At 44.5% G+C, this 22,400-nt stretch overlaps 1 protein-coding gene across 1 annotated transcript in view; it reads left to right on the forward strand.

Annotated features, from left to right (window-relative positions):
• Positions 1-22,400, forward strand: part of GABBR2 (gamma-aminobutyric acid type B receptor subunit 2) — a 370,642-nt gene that overhangs the window by 226,705 nt on the left and 121,537 nt on the right. Inside the window, exon 7 of the mRNA XM_069576091.1 lies at positions 7,928-8,164. Coding sequence (XP_069432192.1) covers positions 7,928-8,164 — 237 coding nt within the window. The remainder of the gene's footprint in view (positions 1-7,927; positions 8,165-22,400) is intronic.

Here is a 22,400-nt window from a genome sequence, read left to right on the forward strand (position 1 = left end):
CCTTTCACTTTTAGATATAGAAATCACATGAAACTGATTTTATGTAACATCAGAGGTGGGCTTCTCTGGTGACTCAGACAGTAGAGAATTTGCCTGCAATGTAGGAGACCTGGGTTCGATCCCTGGTTTGGGAAGATCCCCCTGGAGAAGGGAATGGCTACCCACTCCAGTATTCTTGGGGCTTCCCTAGTGGTTCAGACAGTAAAGAATCTGTCTGCAATGCAGGAGAACCAGGTTCCATCCCTGGGTCAGGAAGATCCCGTGGAGAAGGGAGTGGCTGCCCAGTCCAGTATTCTTGCCCGGAGAATTCCATGGACAGAGGTGCCTGGCAGCCTACAGTGCATGGTGTCGCAGAGTCAGGCACGACTGAAATGGCTTAGCTTCAGTGTGTGGAGATCTATTTCTGGACTTTCTGTTCTCTTCCACTGGTCTATCTGCCTATCCTTTAACCAATACCACACTGCCTTAATAATTGAAGTTTTTTAAGACCTGATGCCTGGTAATGTTAAGTCCCTCATCTTTGTTCTTCGAGAAGATTTTCTTGGATGTCCTTGAAACTGATGTCATGTTTCATTTAGATCTACTCATATATTTATACTTTTCATTACTTCTCATTCCTCCCTTCATTTCCATTCTGTTTATGATCATTTTCTTTCTACCTATAGAACTTCTCTTGGTCTTTCTTTTAAAGAAAGAAGATTTTTTTTTTGGTTTTGCTAGAGACACATTCTCTCAGTTTCTGATTGTCTAAAATTTTCTTTCACCTTCAATATTGAGAGATATATTAATTAGGTGTAGAATTCTAGGTGGTCTGTTATGTTCTTTTAGCACTTTCAGAGGTCATTTCATTGTCTTCTGGCATCCCTTGTTTCTGTTAAATCAGCCACCAGACTAATTGTTGCTCTTTTGAAGATAAGGCATCCTTTTTTTGTTTCTCTAACTGCTTTTAAGATTTTATCTTTGCTTGACTCTTCAGCAGTTTTATATGCTGTGCTGAAGTACGGTTTTGTTTGGTTTTATCTTGGTTGGAGTTTAAGCATAATGGAACTTCATGAATCAGTGGATTGATATGTATTGGGGAAATTCTAGGAAAATATCCCTTAAACACTGCTTTTACCTTTTTAACCTTTTCTCAAATTTAGGACACCAGTCATACATGTGCTATAAATTTTCAACACATTCCATATATCTCTTATGTTTATTGCTTACTTTCTGTCCTTTTTCCCTCCCTGTGCCTCAGGCTGAATATTTACTACTAACATTTCTTCAGTTCACTAACCTACTTTCTGCTGTGTCTAATATACTGTTTCATCCATCTATTGAGTTCTTAGTTTCATTTGTTGTATTAATATTTTAAAATTTTTAGAATTTTAATTTTATTCTTTTTTTTCTTTCTTTGCTCCCTGTTTTCTGGTGATATTCTGTATCTTTTGTCTATTTTCTTGAACATACAAACCTGCTACATTAAAGCCCAGGACTAATAAATTCAAGATATGAACCACCTGTAGATCTGCTTTGTTGCCTATTTTTCTTCTTTCCTTTCTTCCTTCTTTCTTTCCTTTTTTTTTTTAAGATTTGATCCTATTACCTAGTATACCTAGTAAGTTTAATTAATTGAATTCGATATGAAAAATGAAAGAAGCTACAGGTGGCATTATCTTTCTTCAGAGAAGATTTTTCTCCATAGGGGCAGTTCACTTTATCTAGTCAAGAGCTGAGATGATTCCAGGCTTGGCTTTAGTTTTCATAATATCTGGTCTATTTTGGTCTGACTTTATTCCTATCTGTCCTTTAACATTCTAGACTAAAATCCTGGGATATTTACTGGCCCTGGATTCCAACTTTTGTTCCTAATGTCCTGAGACTTTAAACATACCTGCTTGTGTTCTTATCCCCTTACCAGCACTTTTCACTTGGCGTCTCATCCTCCTTGTTTTATGCAGCTTGTGCTGTGCTTAGTCACTCAAGCATATCCGACTCTTTGTGACCCCGTGGACTGTAGCCCGCCAGACTCCTCCGTCCATGGGTATTCTCCAGGCAAGAATACTGGGGTGATCTGCCGTGCCATCCTCCTTATGCAGCTTAGTTATCACCAAATATCACAGGTGCAGATGTCAGTGTGCGTACTGGTATCCTGTGGTTCCTCTTCCTCTGAGACCTTGGCTCTATAAGCCTTGCCACCCTGATAACCCTGAACTATAGTTTTTTGTCTTCCCATCTCTGAGGGACTGATGAAAACACTGATCCACTGTTTTCTGTTCCTACAACTGGCCTTCCCACTTGCAGATCAACAAATGCCTCCAGGGGAAGCAGCAAAGAATGTTGGACTCTTCTCAAAACATTTCTTTTCCCGCCAGGATCTTGGTTCTTCAAGTCCTAGATGTCCTGGTCACTTTCTGATACCTTTGGATAGCCATATTTATATTTTATTCTGCTTTCCTTAATGTTCTTCATGGGAGCTTTAGTCTCATATAACCTCTTTCGTCATAGAGTGGATGTCTGAACTGAGACTGTTTTGCTTAAAAGGTGAAGAATATAGCACATTGAGGACAGGGTAAGCATGTCACTGACTTCAGCTCTTTGGGATATGCTATGGATAAGAGGAAGCAGACATGTTCTTTGCAGCTCCACAGAAAGACATAGCAAGCTACAGGGAGATAGGTATAAACTCTGTATCTGGAAGACTGATCTCCTAGATGTCAAGCATTCCTTAAGTGGAAGGCTCTCCCTGAAGACACAGTGACTTTCCCACACTGAAAGAGTCTGAGAAAGGGCTCAGAAAACACCTGGAAGCTGCTATTGAGAAAATCCAATAATCAGATTGTAATAGGGACATAATCAATGTTAACCAATTTATGTATTCTTGAAGTCTTAAAAGATCTTTTAAAATACAGTTGTCCAAGTTATCCCACAGACACAATAAAACAAAATGTAGGGCCCTGCATTCTCAACAGGCTCCTTGGGTGACCTACGAGCTAGAGTAAAAGAGCCCGTAGACCATGCCCTAGTGTACCTTCCAAAGGAGACTCTGGTTGCAATGTCCCGCAAAGGGTGCTGGAGAGAAACTCTGCTGGTTTTGCCGCTCTGCGGGGTTGAGGGGTGGCAGTTGGAGATATAGAAGATGTTTCCCCCTTCTCCTCTCTTCTGTCCATGAGACCTCCCTCTCCCAAGAAGCAGGACTCAGCTTGGTTCTGTTGGAATGGCAGGCCCATAACGTTTAGTCACAGTGTGGGATAGCAAACTTGTGTGGGCTAGCCTGGGAACCTAACCACTATTTATAACATAATTTCTGTATGAAAAGATGTTCCACGTTCCAACAACTGCCTCTCAAAAATATGTGGGGCACAACCTGTCAGTAATTGGGACTCTTCATATAAAACTTGTTTTCTCAGAAACTTTTAGCCTCTCAAGATAAACTTGACCTCAGAGCGTGAGTAATCAATCAGTTTTCAGTGTCTGCTTTACAGCGGAAGAAATTCTTCTGCCCTAAATAATCGGAGACCTGCTTTAAGAACAACTGTTAGCTTTTCTCAGACAATTGTGAGAGCGTCTCTTCCTGCTGTCATTGTTGTGCCCGAGGGAGATCGGCGCCGGCTTCACCGGGGAACAGTGATGAATGGGCCCGGACATAGTGTGGCAGCAATGACTTCAGCGTGGTGCCTGCAAAGACAGTGAGAATGAGGTCACCTTTCAGGGCTAAGCTACCCGGGAGTCCCACTCCAAGGACTTTATCCACAGAAGTGAGGTAAACAGGCACATTGCCAGTGTTCTCCAACCTCCTTTTCCCTGGTTGATGAACAGTTTTATGAGATAGAAAAAGATAGGGATTTATAAGAGGTACACCTAAAAAATATATAGGGGCTTGTGTTGGCCCCAGTGTCAAATTGAATAAACAGTCAGATCTTGATCCCCTCTCTTATCTACACACATGGAAATATTGCCAATAAACTATATCAAAGAAGTTTAAAAACTACACTTATTTACCTCCTGGTAAGGTAATACTGTGTTCGATGAAGGTCTGACTCCCCTCACCCGCAACAACTTTAAGAATGTCATAGAAACCTTCAAGGATACCCCAGTGGCATGTCCTGGATAGAGAAGAAGTCTTGAAACATCATCTGAATGTACTCATTAGGTTGAACAAACAGGACTCAAAGAGACCCCAGCCCTTGGATGCCTTTGCCTGCATCAGAAAAAGCTTCGGAGAGGCAAAGTCTTGGAGAGAAGAGTTCAAGAGGCCTCATTCCTTTGATGCTTAAGCAATTAATTAGATAATAGACATTCAGGTAAATTTTTGATACTTTAAAAATAGCCAATAGCTGAATCAATAGCCTGAAATATACCCAAATTTCTTTTTTATTTTTTCTTTTTCTTTTTTTTTTGGGCCACGCCACGCATCTTGTAGGATTTCAGTTCCCCGAGCAGGGATTGAATCCAGGCCCTCTGCAGTGAAATCCCAACCCCTGGACTGCCAAGGAATTCCCCCAAATTACATTTTAAAATCAAGAAAAATATAGCCAAATAGAAAAATAACAAGGATATGTTAAAACAAAGCATTAAAAGTTGTGACTCTCACCATACCAATATGATATAAAGAGGAAACACACCTCAGAAGTGAAAGTTGCCCATCTATATGTGCAAAGAGATCGCTCTTAATAGTTAACCAGAGAAATGCAAATTAAAATGAAAAGAGATGTACATTTTTTTCTTAACTTGAGAAACTGACAATGATTTTTAAAATTGAGGGATTTCCCTGGTGGCCCAGTGGTTAGACTCTGTACTTCCACTGCAGGGGCACAGGTTTGATCCCTGGTTGGAGAACCAAGATCCTGCATGCTGAGCAGCTTAAAAAAGAAAGAAAGAAAGAAATGCCTATTGTGGTCCAGGATGCAAGGAAATGGGCACTTTCATATAGAGTGGAATTTTAGCTTTTCATGTTTGGAGAGGATAATTTGGCCTTTTAGATGTGTGAATAGCATTTAAGGTTTTTATACCTTTTGCCTCAGCAATTATATATCTGGGAATTTCTTCTGAAAAAATAATTATCAGTGTGTGTTCAGAAAATTTAGATTCAAGGATGCTTTTTTTGCAATCCTGTAATTGGGAAAAATTAGAAAAAAGCCTCAATGTCCAATAACTGGAAATTAGCTAAGGAAGTAAAAGTAGGCCATTCACACACTGGAGGGCTGTTATCCCCTATCGGCACAAGTGAAGTCTTGGGTCTTTAGAACATCCTGGGTGCGCAGTTGTTCCAGGTGACCAGGTGAACAACCACCTGTACTATTACTAGCAGTGACTGGAGTTCTTGGGGCACCAACACATCCTGGACACAGGACTGATGCTGTGCACTCTTCATCTCATGAAACTGTCAAAGCCACCTAGATGGGAGGATGCAGAGACCTGTAGGAGACAGGACCCCAGCCCCAGGTCATGTTACCAAACCACTGAGCTAGAACTGGAGGGCAGGTAAGCCTGCTTTCAAATCCTGTGTTTTACCACTGTGCCAGACCCCTGCCTGGATCACTCACCAGGAGGAGGATTCTAGATCACCTGGTCCAACCTCTTCACTTTTCAGATGGAGAAACTGATGCTTAGAAAGGGTCTCTGTGGGCATTGTTTTGGGTTCTGTGATCAAGATAACACCCTTGACCCCTTGGAGCTTAATTCTTTGGGTAGATGCATTGCAGGAAGTAAAAACTGCAATAAAGAAGATAAAACAAGTGGATAGAGATTGCCTGGCAGGAAGAGGTTGTGGAAAGGGTGGGTCAGGGAAGCATCCCTGAGAAACGACACATGTTGACGTTTGTGTGCCGAGAATATCAGGCAAGAGCTGGGGCAGAAGCTTCCTGGCAGAGGAGGCATCTAGTGTAACAGCCCCAAGTGCAAACAAATTTGGTGTGAGTGAAGGAGACCCAACAGGTTCAGGGAAGAGAGGAAGCCTCATAATAGACTATCTCATGCTCCCTGATAAGAAGTGAGCAGACAAAGGATGCCTGTGGAGAGCCAGCCTCCAGGTGGAGGGGTGCAATTACCTATGAGAAGGGGCTTGAGGAGCTGGGCTGGGCTGGGGCTGGGCTGGAGACGGTGTTGTCTCCTTGAAGAACTCTTGGAATTGAAGAACTTCTGCCGGGTATGTTGACTGATGAACAGAACAGTGATGGCTGGACATGATGCATTTCCAAAGGAAATAGATAAATAGATAAAACCTGAGCTATCCAATAGGAGCCAAAATGTTTTTGGTTTGTTTTTTTTTAAAGGTGGTGGATTTCTTGCTGGGATACCATTCACATTTGGTCAGGCAGATTCCTCATTTGGTTGTCTGGCTGCAGATTCCACATTTGGAGGGGCTTGGTTGTACCCAGGCTCTGCAAATGCCTTGAGCCAAGAGCGAGAGACTTGACATCCAGCCTCGGAGTAACCCGGTCTTCAATGGCTCAGCTTCACTGCTCCGATACCAGAACTGGCCCCAAACAACTTGGGGTGGTTTTCAAAAGACAGTTACGACTTCAAAATTCAAACATGTGAGAAGCAGCAAAGATAAAATGAGACCAGTCTAGCTATACACACAGAGACACACACAAACTCATGCTGTGTGACCTTGGCCAAGTCTCTAGACCTCTCTGTGTCTCCTGCTGCAGATTGAGACGGCATGTGTGACCATCTCTATGGGGCCTTTTCTCGTATAAACTGACAATGAGTTCTGGTTTCTATGTTCGACTGGTCCCCAAGGAGGGTTTATCCAAAGACTAAGCCATGGGCTCTGATGACATTTCTGGCAGAGGAGTTCAGAAGTGATTTGAGAAAAGGCCCATGAAGAGCTGAGGGTAATGGGTTCCCCTGGAGCGGCATTCATTTGGATCTATAAGCCTCAGGGACTAGCATAAAAAGGCAGTTTCATTACTTTGTGGCCTCAATCAGAATGTTAATATTACCAATGAAATTATTTTATGAAATCTAGCTCAATGGGAGAAAAAAAATTTTTAATGTGAAGTTATTCGCAGACTCTGCTATGTTCTGGAAGATGAAAGGGAAGAGCACGATGTAGAGATCAGAAGGGACCTTACAACTGGACAACTAGAATCTGCCCGGGGCCCCATGCTCTAAGAGGACCTCACTCAAGTTCCACGGGGTTCAAAATCCACAAGGCCACAGGGACCTGCCCACCCGGAGCCTACACCCCTCCCAATCCTGGGCCATACCATGAATTCCCTGCCCAAATGCCTGGAGCCACATCCAGGATCCAAGGAGCCTCTTCAGGGAGGACTGAGCCTCTGCGTGGTCATGGGACTACTTATGCTAGAAGAGGGTGGACTGGCTTGACTGGTCTGTGGGATGGAGTCAAGTGGGAAGAGAAGGGGGTGGGCCCCGGAGCAAGGTTAGCTTCCCCTGTGTTTCTGTGTCCAGACTGAAGCTCTGAGGGGTTTCAGACTTCTGAATTCAAACCTGGCCTTCCAGCTTGTTAGGAAGGTTTATTTACCTTCCTTTAACCCATTATGACAAAAAGATAGAAAATATTTTATTCAACATTCTGTTTGTTGTCTATAACTTAGTATTTAGACATATGGTGTATGGGCCTCCACTGTTAACTGTAGCTCCAGGCCCAGCTAATGTCAGGAGGAGGCCTGCTCAGGATGCATTTTTCCTTCCACTGGTCTTGGCAGACAGCCAGGGTTCAGATACCAGCCCTGCCACTCACTTGGTCCTAGGAAAGTTAGCTTTCCTGAGTCAATCTTCTCATCTGTAAATGGGGACAATAATAGCCCCAGTGTACAAGGTTGTTGTGGGGGGTTAGATGCGATAGTGCACATTAAGAGCCTAGCACTGTGCCTGGCTCATGGTAAGCACTGGGGAGTGTCAGCTCTCAGCACCATATGCTTTGTGTCCTGGCTGGCTATAACTTGGTGTCCCTGGTCTCCTTATTTTCCAGACGCCACAGCAGTATGAGAGAGAGTACAACAATAAGCGGTCGGGAGTAGGACCCAGCAAGTTCCACGGGTATGCCTACGACGGCATCTGGGTCATCGCCAAGACGCTCCAGAGGGCTATGGAGACGCTGCATGCCAGCAGCCAGCACCAGCGGATCCAGGACTTCAACTACACTGACCACACGCTGGGCAAGATCATCCTCAATGCCATGAACGAGACCAACTTCTTCGGGGTCACGGTCAGTCCCAGGCCCCCGGGCTCTGCTTTCCTTAGTGCCCTTTGGTGACATACAGGGCAAAAGGCACTGTGTTACAGGCCCTCTGATATATGCTTCATTTTCTCGCTTGTTGAAATAACTTCCTGTGGGCTCTGTGATTGCAAGGCTGCTGAAACAGGCATGGCTAGTAATGCTCTCTGATGTGCTGGGAAACTGCCTGTCTATAACTTGTGGATTATAAAGGCCATAGTGAATTGACACAGAGCAGGTGGAATCCACCAGGTGGTGGGGTCGGGGTGAGTCATCCAGAGTCAGGTTCAAATCCTGGGCATTCACTTTCAAGTTATGGTCTTCAGACTACAGAGTTTTTTCAGCCCCCAAATGGAAATAATACCTACCTGGCAAGGCGGTCATAAACATTAGCTGTTACAAATTAAAAACTGCCCTAGCAGTTGGTTGAGCAAGCTACTTGTTCTGGGTTTTAAGATTCTTGAAATAGCTGGAAAATGGGAATGATAATGGCTGTCTTGGACAGAAGTCAGGAAAATTGGCGATGATGAGAATCACTATTTCTTGAATGCTTTATGATGTGCTAGATGTGTGCTAAGCATTTATGTAGATTAGCTTAATGATGTATGCCCAGTGCTAGGCACATGTAGACATGGAGGAATGCTAGTGGTTGTTGTAGTTAATAATTGTGTCACTGCATCTGTGTGCCATCCCTGGGAAGTGGGTGCTCTTACCACCCCCAATAAAGCTGAGGAGCCTGGAGCTTGGAATATTTAAGTACCACAGCTAATCAGAGGTAGAGTTAGGATTTGAACCTGGGTCTAGCTCTTAAACAGAGAAGGCAATGGCACCCCACTCCAGTACTCTTGCCTGGAAAATCCCATGGATGGAGGAGCCTGGTAGGCTGCAGTCCATGGGGTCGCGAAGAGTCCAACACGACTGAGCGACTTCACTTTCACTTCTCACTTTCATGCATTGGAGAAGGAAATGGCAACCCACTCCAGTGTTCTTGCCTGGAGAATCCCAGGGACGGGGGAGCCTGGTGGGCTGCCGTCTATGGGGTCGCACAGAGTCAGACACGACTGAAGCGACTTAGCAGCAGCAGCAGCAGCAGCTAGCTCTTAAAAGCTGCATCACACTACCTTCTGGTCATGAACATAAGTGGTAGTCATTTACGTCTCATGATGATGTATTTGTCAAGGACTGTGCTCCCAGAAAACTAGGGAAATTTGCCTAAAGAGTAGTTTGAAATGGCCAAAGTGTTGCCCGTTGTTCTAATTTAAAAAGGCGTTTAGAGTCCGTCTGTCTTGGGCGTATATAAGATGAGCTGACTGGGCTATTTCTTATATGGTCATGTTCCTTTGCGCATGCGCTCAGGCTTGGGTTGTCGGTCTGACAGGCCAGGACTTGTGCAGTGTAGACTATGGTGTGAACTCCAAGGTAAGATGGACTCCTTGTCCTGAAGTCTGTGGTCCAGATGCAGGGGTGAGACCTGGACTCAAATGACATTAAGAGGTTGAAAGTGCTCAGCACCATGGGAGAGACTGTGTGAGCCTGGGGGAATTTCTGTGACCTTTGATGAAGAAGTCATGGAAGACTTTGGAAGTGGAATCTTTTGGGTTGTGCCTTAGACCTGCAGACAGGGCCTGGCAGTCCAGCTGGATGGAGTGTGGTGAGGTGCATGTACTTTGTTGGGAATACTGAAAGAGAGGGCGGTGAGGCTGGGAAGGTGAGCTGAGACACAGCTCACCTACTTTACCTACTTTGTAGGTAAAGCTAAGGAGGCTGGCCTTATCTTACAGGCCAACGATTTTCCAAGTGTGCCTTGACCAGCACCAATATCTCCTGGGAGCTGGTTAGAAATGCAAATTCTTGAGCCTAACCCCAGACCCATTGGATCAGAATCTCAGGGTTGGGGCACAGCCACCTGTGGTTTACCAGACCCCCTAATGCACAGTAGAATTTAGAACCACTGCTCTGGGTATTGGGGAGCATTGAGGTTTGCTAAAAAGAAGGAGAGTTCCAAATTCCTAAATAGAGCCCCTCTTGACCTGAGACCTGGACATCTGCTCCCACAGCTCGGAAGTGAAGGCTCATGTTAGTTATCGGTAAATGTCATGTCTGCGGTGCATCCTGGAGGCAGACTGAAAACTTTTAACAGCTTTCCTCAGCCCAGTGGTTTCAAAAAGTTCTTTTTTTTAATCCTCAGAACTTCTTGTTATCAGATTGTATGTGGTCCCTGGTGTGTAATATAAATTAAAGAGGAGATTCTCAGGTGAATGGAAGAAGAGCCCAGAGCCCTTCCAGATCAGCCCCTCCACATCCCACCTCACCTCTCCTGAGACCTCCCCCTCAGAAAGGCTCCACAGAGCACCAAACGCCTCAGAAGTCCTTTCTGTCCATGGAACAAATTCACAGACGAGCCTTAGAGAAGGGTGGAATTCACCAGGGGTCCCACTAGTAGCACTGTGGCAAAGCTGTCTCAAAGTATGGGTCCACTTTTTCAGGCCATCTTGTCACACTTTGTTTCCCATTTAAGAGAATGAATTTGTAGTATCCCAAGTTGAAGGGCTGGATAGAGAGCTACAGAATCTAGGAAGCCTCTCCTAATCCTAAAATGCAGCATTTTGTCTAGATGCCTGATGTAGCTTAGGTGGAGATCATTTATAACTACTCCTAAATGCTGCCAAATAATACATGATCCCTACTTGATGCGCAATTAGATGAGGCTGCCTGAAAGGCTTTACACAGCTTGAAGATGAGTTTCTTTTTGATGGGACATTCCTTGATGCATATTTGTGCCTGGTTTCATTTGTGACTCATGATTCAGCGAGTGTCAGGACTGAAAGCTATCTTAGAGATCCTCAAATTCAACCCCCTCGGGTTGCAGATGAGTATCTGAGGTACAGACGGGGAGTTTCAAAGTCACACAGAAAGAAGGTTCGATTTAGGCAGAACAGTAGCTCAGATGGGCCTGCCGTCACCACACTGCTATCTCTCTCCTCTTTATACAAATCGTCCATTAGTTGAGAAAAAGATTGCAATAGTGAAACAGGTCTTCAGGTTTCTTTTCCCCCTTCCTCCTCCCCTTCGTCACATATTAATATGTGCTTGTCACTGGGCTCGAGACAGGTTTCATTAAAATTGTCTTCTGATCAGACAAAAAAGACCGATTTCTGACAAAATAAAAAGTGTCCCTGTGGTCCAAGGAGACCGCAGAAGGCCAAGTTCAGACATAAATAAAAAGTTGGAAAGGAAGGGAACAGGAGGTAGAAATAAATTGAAGCATTTTCTATTTGCTGAAGGGTTTTCATTATACAGCATACATGGTATCCACTTTTCCATTCTCAGGCAGACACTTTATTCTGGGTCACCCTCATTCAGCATGTTTACTATACGGAAAATCGTTTAAACACATTAAATTAATTATAGCCGTGACTCAATTTCAATTGATTCAGTATGCGTTCTCGCCTGGGAGCCAGGCCTGTGGCTGCCAGTTGGTGTGTTAAAGAGATTTCTTCGGGCATCTCAGGTCGGGTCTCTGGCTTAGTCTGGGGCCCTAGTCTCTTTAATTTTCTTAAGAGCTCTCCTCGCAGCCACCTTCCTCTGAGAACACTGGAGAATAGGGCCTGTGTCCCCAACTGCACACTGATGGTCTAGGGCGCCTGCTACCTCTGATTCCCTGAGCCCACAGTTCCAGTTTCTGGCCCTGTCGTTACCTCTCTCTGGTCTGCAAATCTCAGAATGCTCTCTCACCTGGAAACCCTTCTTCTAACAAACACTTGATAAAACTCAGGCTCGAATTGGCTCTTAGGTCTCAAAAGCCCAGAGCATTCTGAGAATCCCAATCAGCAGAGTTCCTCTAGGGCAAGGATTCCTAAACTATATACATGTGGGAATCTCCCAGGGAACTTCGTTAAAAATGCAAATGTCCTAGCCCTGCCTCAGAACTTCTGATTCAGTGGCTTTGCAGTAGCGCCAGAAAATTCCCATTATTAACAGGTAGTCCTGCTGCTGCTAAGTTGCTTCAGTCGTGTCCGACTCTGAGTGACCCCATAGACGGCAGCCCACCAGGCTCCCCCATCCCTGGGATTCTCCAGGCAAGAACACTGGAGTGGGTTGCCATTTCCTTCTCCAATACATGAAAGTGAAAAATGAAAGTGAAGTCGCTCCGTCGTGTCCGACTCTTAGCGACCCCATGGACTGCAGCCCACCAGGCTCCTCCGTCCATGGGATTTTCCAGGCAAGAGTACTGGAGTGGGTTGCCATTGCCTTCTCCAAACAAGTAGTCCTGGTGAGTCTCAAATAGCGTCGTCGTTGAGAATTGCTTGGGGCTCTGTCAGATGGTGTATTTGTTCCTCCATTCATTTGCTCCTTAGCAGATCCTGTGCTGGGTGCTAGGAGCTGGGAGCACAAAGAAGAATGATGTGATCCGTGGGTTCCCTACCCAGTGGTAAAGAGATGGTAGGTAACAATTGCCAGTCACTGTCCAAGGTCAGCCCAGACCCTTGGAGCAGGGACTCCATTCTGCTTATGAGAGGAAAAACCAGGAAGCTGTGCTGGGTTTTCCCACAGTTCAGTAAGCAAAACTCCGTGCGTGGGTAACCACAAGGTGCCTGTGTTGCGAGCTCTCCCTGCGCCATGCCCTGGGGAGTGAGGGTGCGATGCCAGGTTCCCTCCTCCCTAGCACTCAGGCCATACACTGTGGTTTAATAGACTCCTCCAAGAAGGCTTTTCTACCAAAGAGACACTGAATTCATCAACAGGCTAAAATCCATAACCCTTCAAAGGCTACTTGGGAATGTGTGCTGAGTTTCCAGGTAAAAAAACCAAAGCTTAAAATTTGGGGGGGTGATCACGTTTTAACTCCTCCCAGTTTCCAGTTTCTTTCCCCAAAATGGATGATGTTCCAGCCCTCAAAATGGACACATCCTTTGGGTGTGTCAGACCAAGATACCAGGGCTCTAACCAGCAGTATCCCTCCTTTAGTGAATGTTTCTTCTGGCTTGTCTTTTGAAACGACACCATATTTATTTCGTGGTGCCTATGACAAAGGCTAAATTCATAGAATCTCATTCTATCCTATCGTGTGCACCAGTTTCTCCAGGAAGTCACTGAGAGCCTTTACCCCAGGCTTGGGTCAGGGCTGTGAGGCTTACAAGAGCACTTGGGCATGGAGAAATTGAAAGGGGCTCTTGGGAATATTTTTGGCCATGAGAAGAGGGCCCATTCTTTCTAAACTATTTCCTGTGATCACCTCCTCACTCCCTATGGGTGGACCTCATATAGAAGTGATCACAGCTGCAAAGAGGGTGACCCATGAGTTCCTTCAGATATAATAATAGACCCAATCTTCATTCTTCGCCCAGCCTCTCTCAAACAGCTGCAGGCCTCGACATCTCAATTTAACATCTCGGGAGAGGCCTGCTGCCTTAAGTTCAAGCAGTCACCTCTGATGGCTATTATCACTAATTGATCTCGCCAAGAAGGTTACGAAGACAGCAGGTGGCAGTTTGCAGAGTTCATTGATCTGTTTGTGTTTGTTGCTGAAGAATGGGAATCCAGCCTTCACCAGTGTGCCCCTTAAACTTCAAGTTTTTATGGGAGATTTTTAAAAAATTATCTCTACTAAGACTCAAATATTGACCCCATCCCCAGTCAATATTTTGCCTGAAAAGAGGACATCCTAGAGTAAGCTCAGTTTGGCTGGGATCCCAATCACTAAGTTCTTGGAACCAGGTCGTTAGAGGAAGCTAACCAGCTCCTTGTCCCAGGAAAATGACACACTGTTGACTAAAGCCTCATTTATTTCATTCCCACTGTTGCCTGGCCATGCCGTGACCCTGAAGTTGTACGGTTGATATTTTTTATCAAACAGGAAACTTTACACTACACACACACACACAAATGAATTAAACTTCGTGTTGTTCAAGTCCGCCTATCTCTCCTGCCTCTCTGATCTTTGGGGTCCTGGTTTTATTCTCCAATACAGAAGCTTCCCACCAGCCACCCATTTGTGCCTTATATTTGATGTCATCATTTTGCCTATAGTTTTTGGGTTTTTTTTTAGGCTGAATTTGAGTGAGACAAGAACTAGAGTACTAGGAACTCCACCCAGAAGTAGAGAAAACCCTACCAACTTAGGATTTGACCCCTTTGGGGGCTGGTCATTCAACCAGTCATGACTCCATCCCCTGGACTTTCCTGGTTCCACCTGTTTCGATTTTATCCTCGAAGCAGTCACTGGAGAGCTTGTCAGAAACTCTGCCATGATCCGAGTGTGATGTGCCAACTGCGTGTCCCAGAAAATGGGACTTGTCCCAGTGACCTTGTGCTAGTTCCCGACGCCACTCAGGGTTTTCCGTTCTCAGGTCTCCCTTTCATGAGTGTTTCTTGGCTGTTGCCCAGGATCAACAGCAAACCCTTCCAGAACTTCGTCTGCACCCCGCTTGTCTCCACCCCATCCAGACCCAAGGAGTTCCACTGAAATTGCAGTATACACGAACTTAACATGGGAGCTGGTTCGGGAACCTAATCTCTCTCCCTTTATTCCCTGGCTAAGCAGCCTACCCTCAAACTCACATAAAATGCACCATCTCCCAGGGCATGGCAGTGATGAACTGCAACAGGAAATGAAGATTTGAAGAGTCAGGCAAAAGGAGGCCGCAGTTCAGTCCAGCTCTTAGAACTGTGTGACCTCAGGAAAATTGCTTACCTATCTGTGCCTCAGTTTCCTCATCTATGTAGGGAAATATAACCTACTTCATAGGGTTAATATGAGAAAGAACAATGGTGTTTAGTACCCAGTAGTATCATCATCATTACTATTATTATTATTCCCATGCTATTATGATGATTTTTTTTTAAAGCCCAGTTTATGCAGGTCTAAACCAAGGAATATTCAGAATCAAGTCTAACCATCTTTGTCTCTCTACTAAGTGCCAGTCTGTTTCACATATATTATCTCATTTAATTCTCTCAGCAAATCAGTGAACTTGTGTTAAGGTTGTAGGAATACTTTTGAGTTCTCTACCTGCTGCCACCATTCCCTCTAGGGATTTGATAGTCACCTTAAAGGTGGAAGACATCTGCTCACAGTCCTCCCTTTGTTCCTGCCTTTAGTCGAGCTCCATGCCACTTAGGGTCCCACAGCCCCAGGAATTATCACTCAGTATCATACACAAAAACTAACAGCAGCAGGTGCTATTGGTGCCCCAGCCAGATCCCCGCCCTTTTAGGAGTTAGGTGAGATTTGCCCCTTCCCCAGCTATGCAGGCGCGCCTGCCAGTGTCCCCCATGGATGGAAACCTCCTAGTCTAGAGGTGCCTGGGACTCACACCCCTCGCCCCAGCAGCCTGCAGTGATGACTGGCTGGTGTGATGGCAACACCAGCGCTTTTCACCTCCAGGGGCTCCCTGGAGGATCAGGCTGAGACTTGCCTCACTTGGAAACACGTCCCACAGAGCTTGGCCTCTTCCCTCTTCCTCTCTCCCTTACAGGTGTCTCCCGAGAACACATGTTTAATGTATCCTTTGCACATGATTCCCTGTTCTAGGCTGTACTTACTTCCAGGGGACTCAATCTGAGACATCTAGGTGTCTCTGTGGGAAATTTAAACATTTTAAAGAGGGAATTTTTACTGTAAGCTACTTGTTAACTGTGCGTGAAGTTTAGCACCAAGCCTCTCCCATCACCTCCCCCACACCAGGTAGCCAGTTCCAGACTCCTCTCCCTTATAGTCCGTTGCATCCCGCTCCTATCCCTGCCTCTTGCAGTCTGCCTGTGGGAAAGCCGTATTCATATTTTCCAATGAATTAGCAGCTGCCAGATTTGTGGTAGCCACCATTTTCACCCCTCTGGTCCCCACAGTACTTTGCTTACACCTGAAGGAAGCTCAGTAAACACTGGTAACCTTGAGTTAACTTCTTGGGATTGAATCCACACACGATTGAGAAATTCAGTCACACTCTCCTACTCTGCTGCCTTCCAGGCTCCTATAAAGACTTTTGCTATCCAATAAATAATCAGAACTGACAACAGAAGTATTAACAGGGTCTATAGTTCTTGAATCTGCTGATAGTGATTCCCAAATTACTGCTGTGACATCTGGTGTCACTGTTTCACCCAGGTTGTGGAAATCTCCCTGACACATGTATGTGTGGGGATGGGCATGAAGGGCTCTCACTGTTTCCTCTTTGAGGCGGGAGAGAAACCCAGCCTTTACCCCTTCCGAGTCTTCCCCATCAGCATTTCACTAGGACTCAAATCCCAGAGCCTGAGGAGGGAGGGAGTGGCTCTTGGGCCCTCTGTAACTTCAGACTGTCAGGAGCATTTCCTGGAGGTAATTAATTGCTAGTAATAAACAACAACTATAACAATAATCCTCAATGTGACTGCCCTGTGCACAGGGTACATTTATAGTCTCTGTCTCCTTCTTTCCTCAATACAATTACACTTATTAACATCATGCTAATAATAGCTCTCAATTAATGAGCTCCTCCTGCCTCCCAGGCAGCATCCTGAGCACTGTACACATGTTACTGAATGTGATGTTTAAGACAGCCACCAGCAGGGGATGTGTAATTCCCAGTGCCGGGAGTGCTCCTCCCAGTGAGCTGCACCTGCCTCTCTAACTGATGTCACGTCTTTGTCCACACGTCCGCACGTGTGTCCCTGACACCCGATTCAAAATTGCAGTCCCATCCCTTTCGTTCTTCTTCGCAATAGTTAGCTGACTTCATGTGCACTCTTGTTTTCTTATTCATTGTCTGTTTCATTTTCTGCCATATCTCTGAGACTTAGAACTGGGTACCTAGGACATAGTAGATGCCTACTAAATATCTATTAAATGAGTGAATGATTTAGCTACTTAGCAACCATACCATTATTTAAAAAAAAAAAAAAGGGCTGAGCAGGCTGAGCAAAGATAAATGATTTACTGAGCATCTTACAAATAGCCAGTGTCACTGCATTCAAAGCTGACCAGTCTGGCTGACTCAGAAGCCCATGTTCTTAACCATTTAGGTGTTCTATTAACTCAACTAGCATTCCCAGCACACCCTATCAGCCAGGCCTGGGCCAGGCAGGAAGAGTAAGATAAAAGGCTTGCCCTGCAAGGAACTCACTGTCCAAACAACCATAGCAGATGCTCGGGAGGGAGAGCAGGAACCACTCTCCCCATGTTAATAGGAGAGGGTATTGAGGTCCCCACTCTGCACTGGGTTATTTGTGTGTCCATCTGCCCCTTCCCATTGGACAGTGAGCCTCTGAGCCCCTACCTGGCACTGGGGCCTGTAAACCTCTCTGTATCCCTGTGTAATACTGGCTCTTACTCTATGAAACACATTTGCTGACAGAATGAATTAGGAAATTGTAGCTCAGCAAGGCAAAGTAGCTATGCTTGGGTCCCACGGTGCATTGCTAGTGAGCCTCTCTCAGATCCACATCCCAGGGCTTCTGATTCTAAATGCAAGTGTCTTCAGGTCTGTTCTGGGGTGCTGCTTGGCTGCTCTCCCCCCGTTTATTTAAACACAATTACAAACGACTGCAGATAATGTACAGCACAGGGAAGAAACCTACTCCTTCTGCTGTCAGCTAAATTTGAAAGATCAAAATAATGTGGTTTAGCAATTTGTTTGAATTGATGCCTAGCCTTCCAAAGCTTGAAGGTTTGACTTCCTGAAGTCAGGGCAAAAATAGCTTGTTTCCTTGTGAGAAGCAGTGTGGGGGAGTGTACCATCTTATGAGAACTTCAGCAGAAGCCCTATGTACAGATTCGGTTCAGGTCCCTGCAAGAAACAGACTAAGGGAAGGTTCAGTGACATGGTGGTTGTACTAACATTGTTGTAATAACTGATGTCACAATGATAGAAATGGCTAACAGTGCTGAGTGCTCACTATATGCTTGGTAATCTGCTAGGCCCTTAAATGTAGTATCTCACTTCGTTCTTATAATAACCCCTGTTATGAGCTTGGAAGAAGAGCTATGACAAACCTAGACAGTGTATTAAAAAGCAGAAACATCACTTTGCTGACAAAGGTCCGTATAGTCAAACCTATGGTTTTGCCAGTAGTCATGTATGGATGTGAGAGTTGGACCACTCTCACAAACAAGGCTGAGTGTGAAGAATTGATGCTTTCAAACTATAGTGCTGGAGAAGACTCTTGAGAGTCCCTTGGACAGCAAGGATATCAAACCAGTCAATCCTACAGGAAATCAACCTTGAATATTCATTGGAAGGACTGATGCTGAAGCTGAATCTCCAATATTTTGGCCACCTGATGCAAAGAGCTGGCTCTTTGGAAAAGACCCTGACGCTGGGAAAGAGTGAGGGCCAGAGGAGAAGAGGGCAACAGAAAATGAGATGGTTGGATGGTATCACTGACTCAATGGACCTCAGTTTGAGTAAACTCTGGGAGACAGTGAAGGACAGGGAAGCATAGTGTACTGCAGTCCACGGGGGTCATAAAGGGTTGGACACAACTTAGCGACTGAACAGCAGCAGCAAAAATCCATGTGTTGAACTCTAATGAGAAGAACCTCAGAATGTGACCTTATTGGGAAATCAGGTCCTTACAGTCAAGATGAGGTCATACTGGAGTAGGATAATCCAGTGCAAATAGTGTCCTATAGAACCCCACGAGAAGATGGAGCGGTGCTTCTGTAAGCTAAGAAATGCCAACGACTGCCAGCAAGCTACTGATAGCTGGGGAGCTGAGTCTCCCTCGCGGCCCTCGGAAGGAACCAGCGCTGCTAACACTCTCGTCTTGGGCCTCTGGCCTCTGGAACTGTGAGACAAGAAATTTCTTTTAAATCACCCAGTCTGGGGCTGGTGCACTGGGATGACCCAGAGAGATGATATGGGGAGGGTGGTGGGAGGGGGGTTCAGGGTTGGGAACTCATGTACACCTGTGGTGGATTCATGTCAATGTATGGCAAAACCAATACAGTATTGTAAAGTAAATAAATAAATAAATAAATAAAATTTTAAAATTAAAATAAATAAATAAATAAAATGCAAAACTTTTCATCATGGAGGTTATCCCTTAAGAAACACTGTTTACCCATGATATATGTTAAAAATTACCTACGTAATGGAAGAACAGGAACTGATTAATAAAAATATCAACAATGAGAAAAAAAATAAATAAATAAATAAATCACCCAGTCTGGGTATTTTGTTAAGGCAGCCCTACCAAACTAATACTCAGTACAACCCCACAGAGTGGAGATGTTATAGACTGTTGTTATCAGCATTTTTCAGGCAAGAAAACTGAGAGGTTAGTTTACCCAGGATCACAAAGCTTGTGAGAGAGGAGCTGGGTGGCCATAATATTGGAGTTACAGCTTTAGCATCAGCCCTTCCAATGAACATTCAGGACTTATTTCCTTTAGGATGGACTAGTTGGATCTCCTTGCTGTCCAAGGGACTCTCAAGAATCTTCTCCAACACCACAGTTCAAAAGCATCAATTCTTTGGTGCTCAGCTTTCTTTATAAATAAGAGGCAAGGCTGAAGCCAAGACTGTGGTCTTTGATTTCTAGGTGGGCAATGCTCCTTGATACCCAGCTGCTGCTATCTGGGGGATGTTCTACACGTCTCAGTTTGGCCAGATCATCCTAGAAGCAGCACCTTGCCTTTTACTCACTGTGTCCCTGGCTGGGGAGAGGGAGGGTACTTTACTACCCTCTTGTTCATATATATTTACATTTATACACACATACACATTTATTTCTTTATCTGATTACTGAAATATCACATTTCCATTATAGAAAATGTAAACAGCACAAGACAAGCACCAAAGAGAAAATTGAAGTCACCATAACTTCATCATTCAGACAGACCTGCAGGGTCCTGTAAGCACTTACACTTCACACTCAGATATCTTTTTTTTTAATTTAATTCTTTCCAACCATTTGTTTTGATCCCTCACATTATAAAGCTTCTTCTATGTCAGTGGTTCTCAATCTCTTTACTTCATCTCTCCTTTTTTAAAAATTATAATCAAATGTATGTAACATAAAACTTACCATTTTAACCATTTGTAAGTATACAATTCAGTGACCCTGAATGTATTCACACTGTTGTGAAACCATCACCACGTCCATCTCCAAAATGCTTTCCTTTTTCCAAACAGAAATTCTGTCCCCATTGAATGATAATTCCCCATTCAGTTCAGTTCGGTTCAGTCACTCAGTCGTGTCCAACTCTTTGTGACCCCATGAATCACAGCACGCCAGGCCTCCCTGTCCATCACCAACTCCCAGAGTTCACTCAGACTCACGTCCATTGACTCGGTGATGCCATCCAGCCGTCTCATCCTCTGTCATCCCCTTCTCCTCCTGCCCCCAATCCCTCCCAGCATCAGAGTCTTTTCCAATGAGTCAACTCTTCGCATGAGGTGGCCAAAGTACTGGAGTTTCAGCTATAGCATCATTCCTTCCAAAGAAATCCCAGGGCTGATCTCCTTCAGAATGGACTGGTTGGATCTCCTGGCAGTCCAAGGGACTCTCAAGAGTCTTCTCCAATACCACAGTTCAAAAGCATCAATTCTTCGGCGCTCAGCTTTCTTCACAGTCCAACTCTCACATCTGTATATGACCACTGGAAAAACCATAACCCTGACTAGACGGACCTTTGTTGGCAAAGTAATGTCTCTGCTTTTCAATATGCTTTCTAGGTTGGTCATAACTTTTCTTCCAAGGAGTAAGCGTCTTCTAATTTCATGGCTGCAGTCACCATCTGCAGTGATTTTGGAGCCCCCAAAAATAAAGTCTGACACTGTTTCCACTGTTTCTCCATCTATTTCCCATGAAATGATGGGACCAGATGCCATGATCTTCGTTTTCTGAATGTTGAGCTTTAAGCCAACTTTTTCACTCTCCTCTTTCACTTTCATCAAGAGGCTTTTTAGTTCCTCTTCACTTTCTGCCATAAGGGTGGTGTCATCTGCATATCTGAGGTTATTGATATTTCTCCCGGCAATCTTAATCCCAGCTTGTGTTTCTTCCAGCCCAGCGTTTCTCATGATGTACTCTGCATATAAGTTAAATAAGCAGGGGGACAATATACAGCCTTGACGTACTCCTTTTCCTATTTGGAACCAGTCTGTTGTTCCATGTCCAGTTCTAACTGTTTCTTCCTGACCTGCATATAGGTTTCTCAAGAGGCAGGTCAGGTGGTCTGGTAGTCCCATCTCTTTCAGAATTTTCCAGTTTATTGTGATCCACACAGTCAAAGGGTTTGGCATAGGTGTGATCATTTTAAAGCTATGATTTGTTATGGGGATATTTATTAGTTATTTTCAAGTGTTTGTCAAGATATCATAAGTGATTTGCTAACTCATTTTAAAGGGAAATTATAGTATTTGCAAGCTATGTCCAACCAAACAGTTATTAGCCCAGCAAAAGTTTGGTTGTATTTCCAATACAGAAACCTAAGAATGTACATTTTAAAATGTTGAGAATATAAATAGTGAGCAAACATTTTAAAGTAAGTAATATAGTTACACATTAATGGTATCCCCACTATAAAGGAAAATCTTTAGATAAAGATATACCCAGATCCTGTATGAGAAACAAATCTGAAGAGGTCTGTAATACTAACACACCCCATGCATTTCTCTCTGCATCAGATCAGAATGCCCCCCAGTGTGTGTCAAGGTGTGTTAGCCTGTGAGCTTGCTAAGCAGGAGGGAAGTCATCTATGATCAGGGGAGGACAGCTGACATAAATTTCAGCTGACAAGCTTTGAACGCTAATGGATGCCAGCTCAGCCTGTGTATACTTGAGCAGGGGTTACTCACACACACTTGGATGTAAGCCTCTGTGCCTGCCAAGCTAATGGCCAGCCCTGTGGGAAGAGGGTGAAAGAAGCTGGAAAGATTCCTTTTCTCATGGAATTGCAATACCATTTCACCCCCTTTCTTCTTTTTCAGTGGAATTGAAGCTTTCTAGAATTCTTGCTTAAACCAGTGTTTGGTAATGTTATGCTAAAACAATAAAGAATCCTGTTACCAGCAAAAGGGGTTTATATAGGAGCAACAGAGAATTGCAATTCAGGACATGCAACCATGGCAAACCACATGTAAGTCCAGTTCAGCATGGGAGAGGAAACTCTTTTATAGAGAAGGGGAAGTTGGAAGGGGCTATTATAAACAAAAGTCCATTGAAGGAAATGGGGAGTTCAAATTATAGTGGCTTTTTATTGGCTGAGTTGTGACAGTCTCTTGTTGGCAGACCTGTTGCC

This window comes from Ovis canadensis, chromosome 2 (genome assembly GCF_042477335.2).
Source record: "Ovis canadensis isolate MfBH-ARS-UI-01 breed Bighorn chromosome 2, ARS-UI_OviCan_v2, whole genome shotgun sequence".
In the NCBI taxonomy this organism is placed as follows: domain Eukaryota; kingdom Metazoa; phylum Chordata; class Mammalia; order Artiodactyla; family Bovidae; genus Ovis; species Ovis canadensis.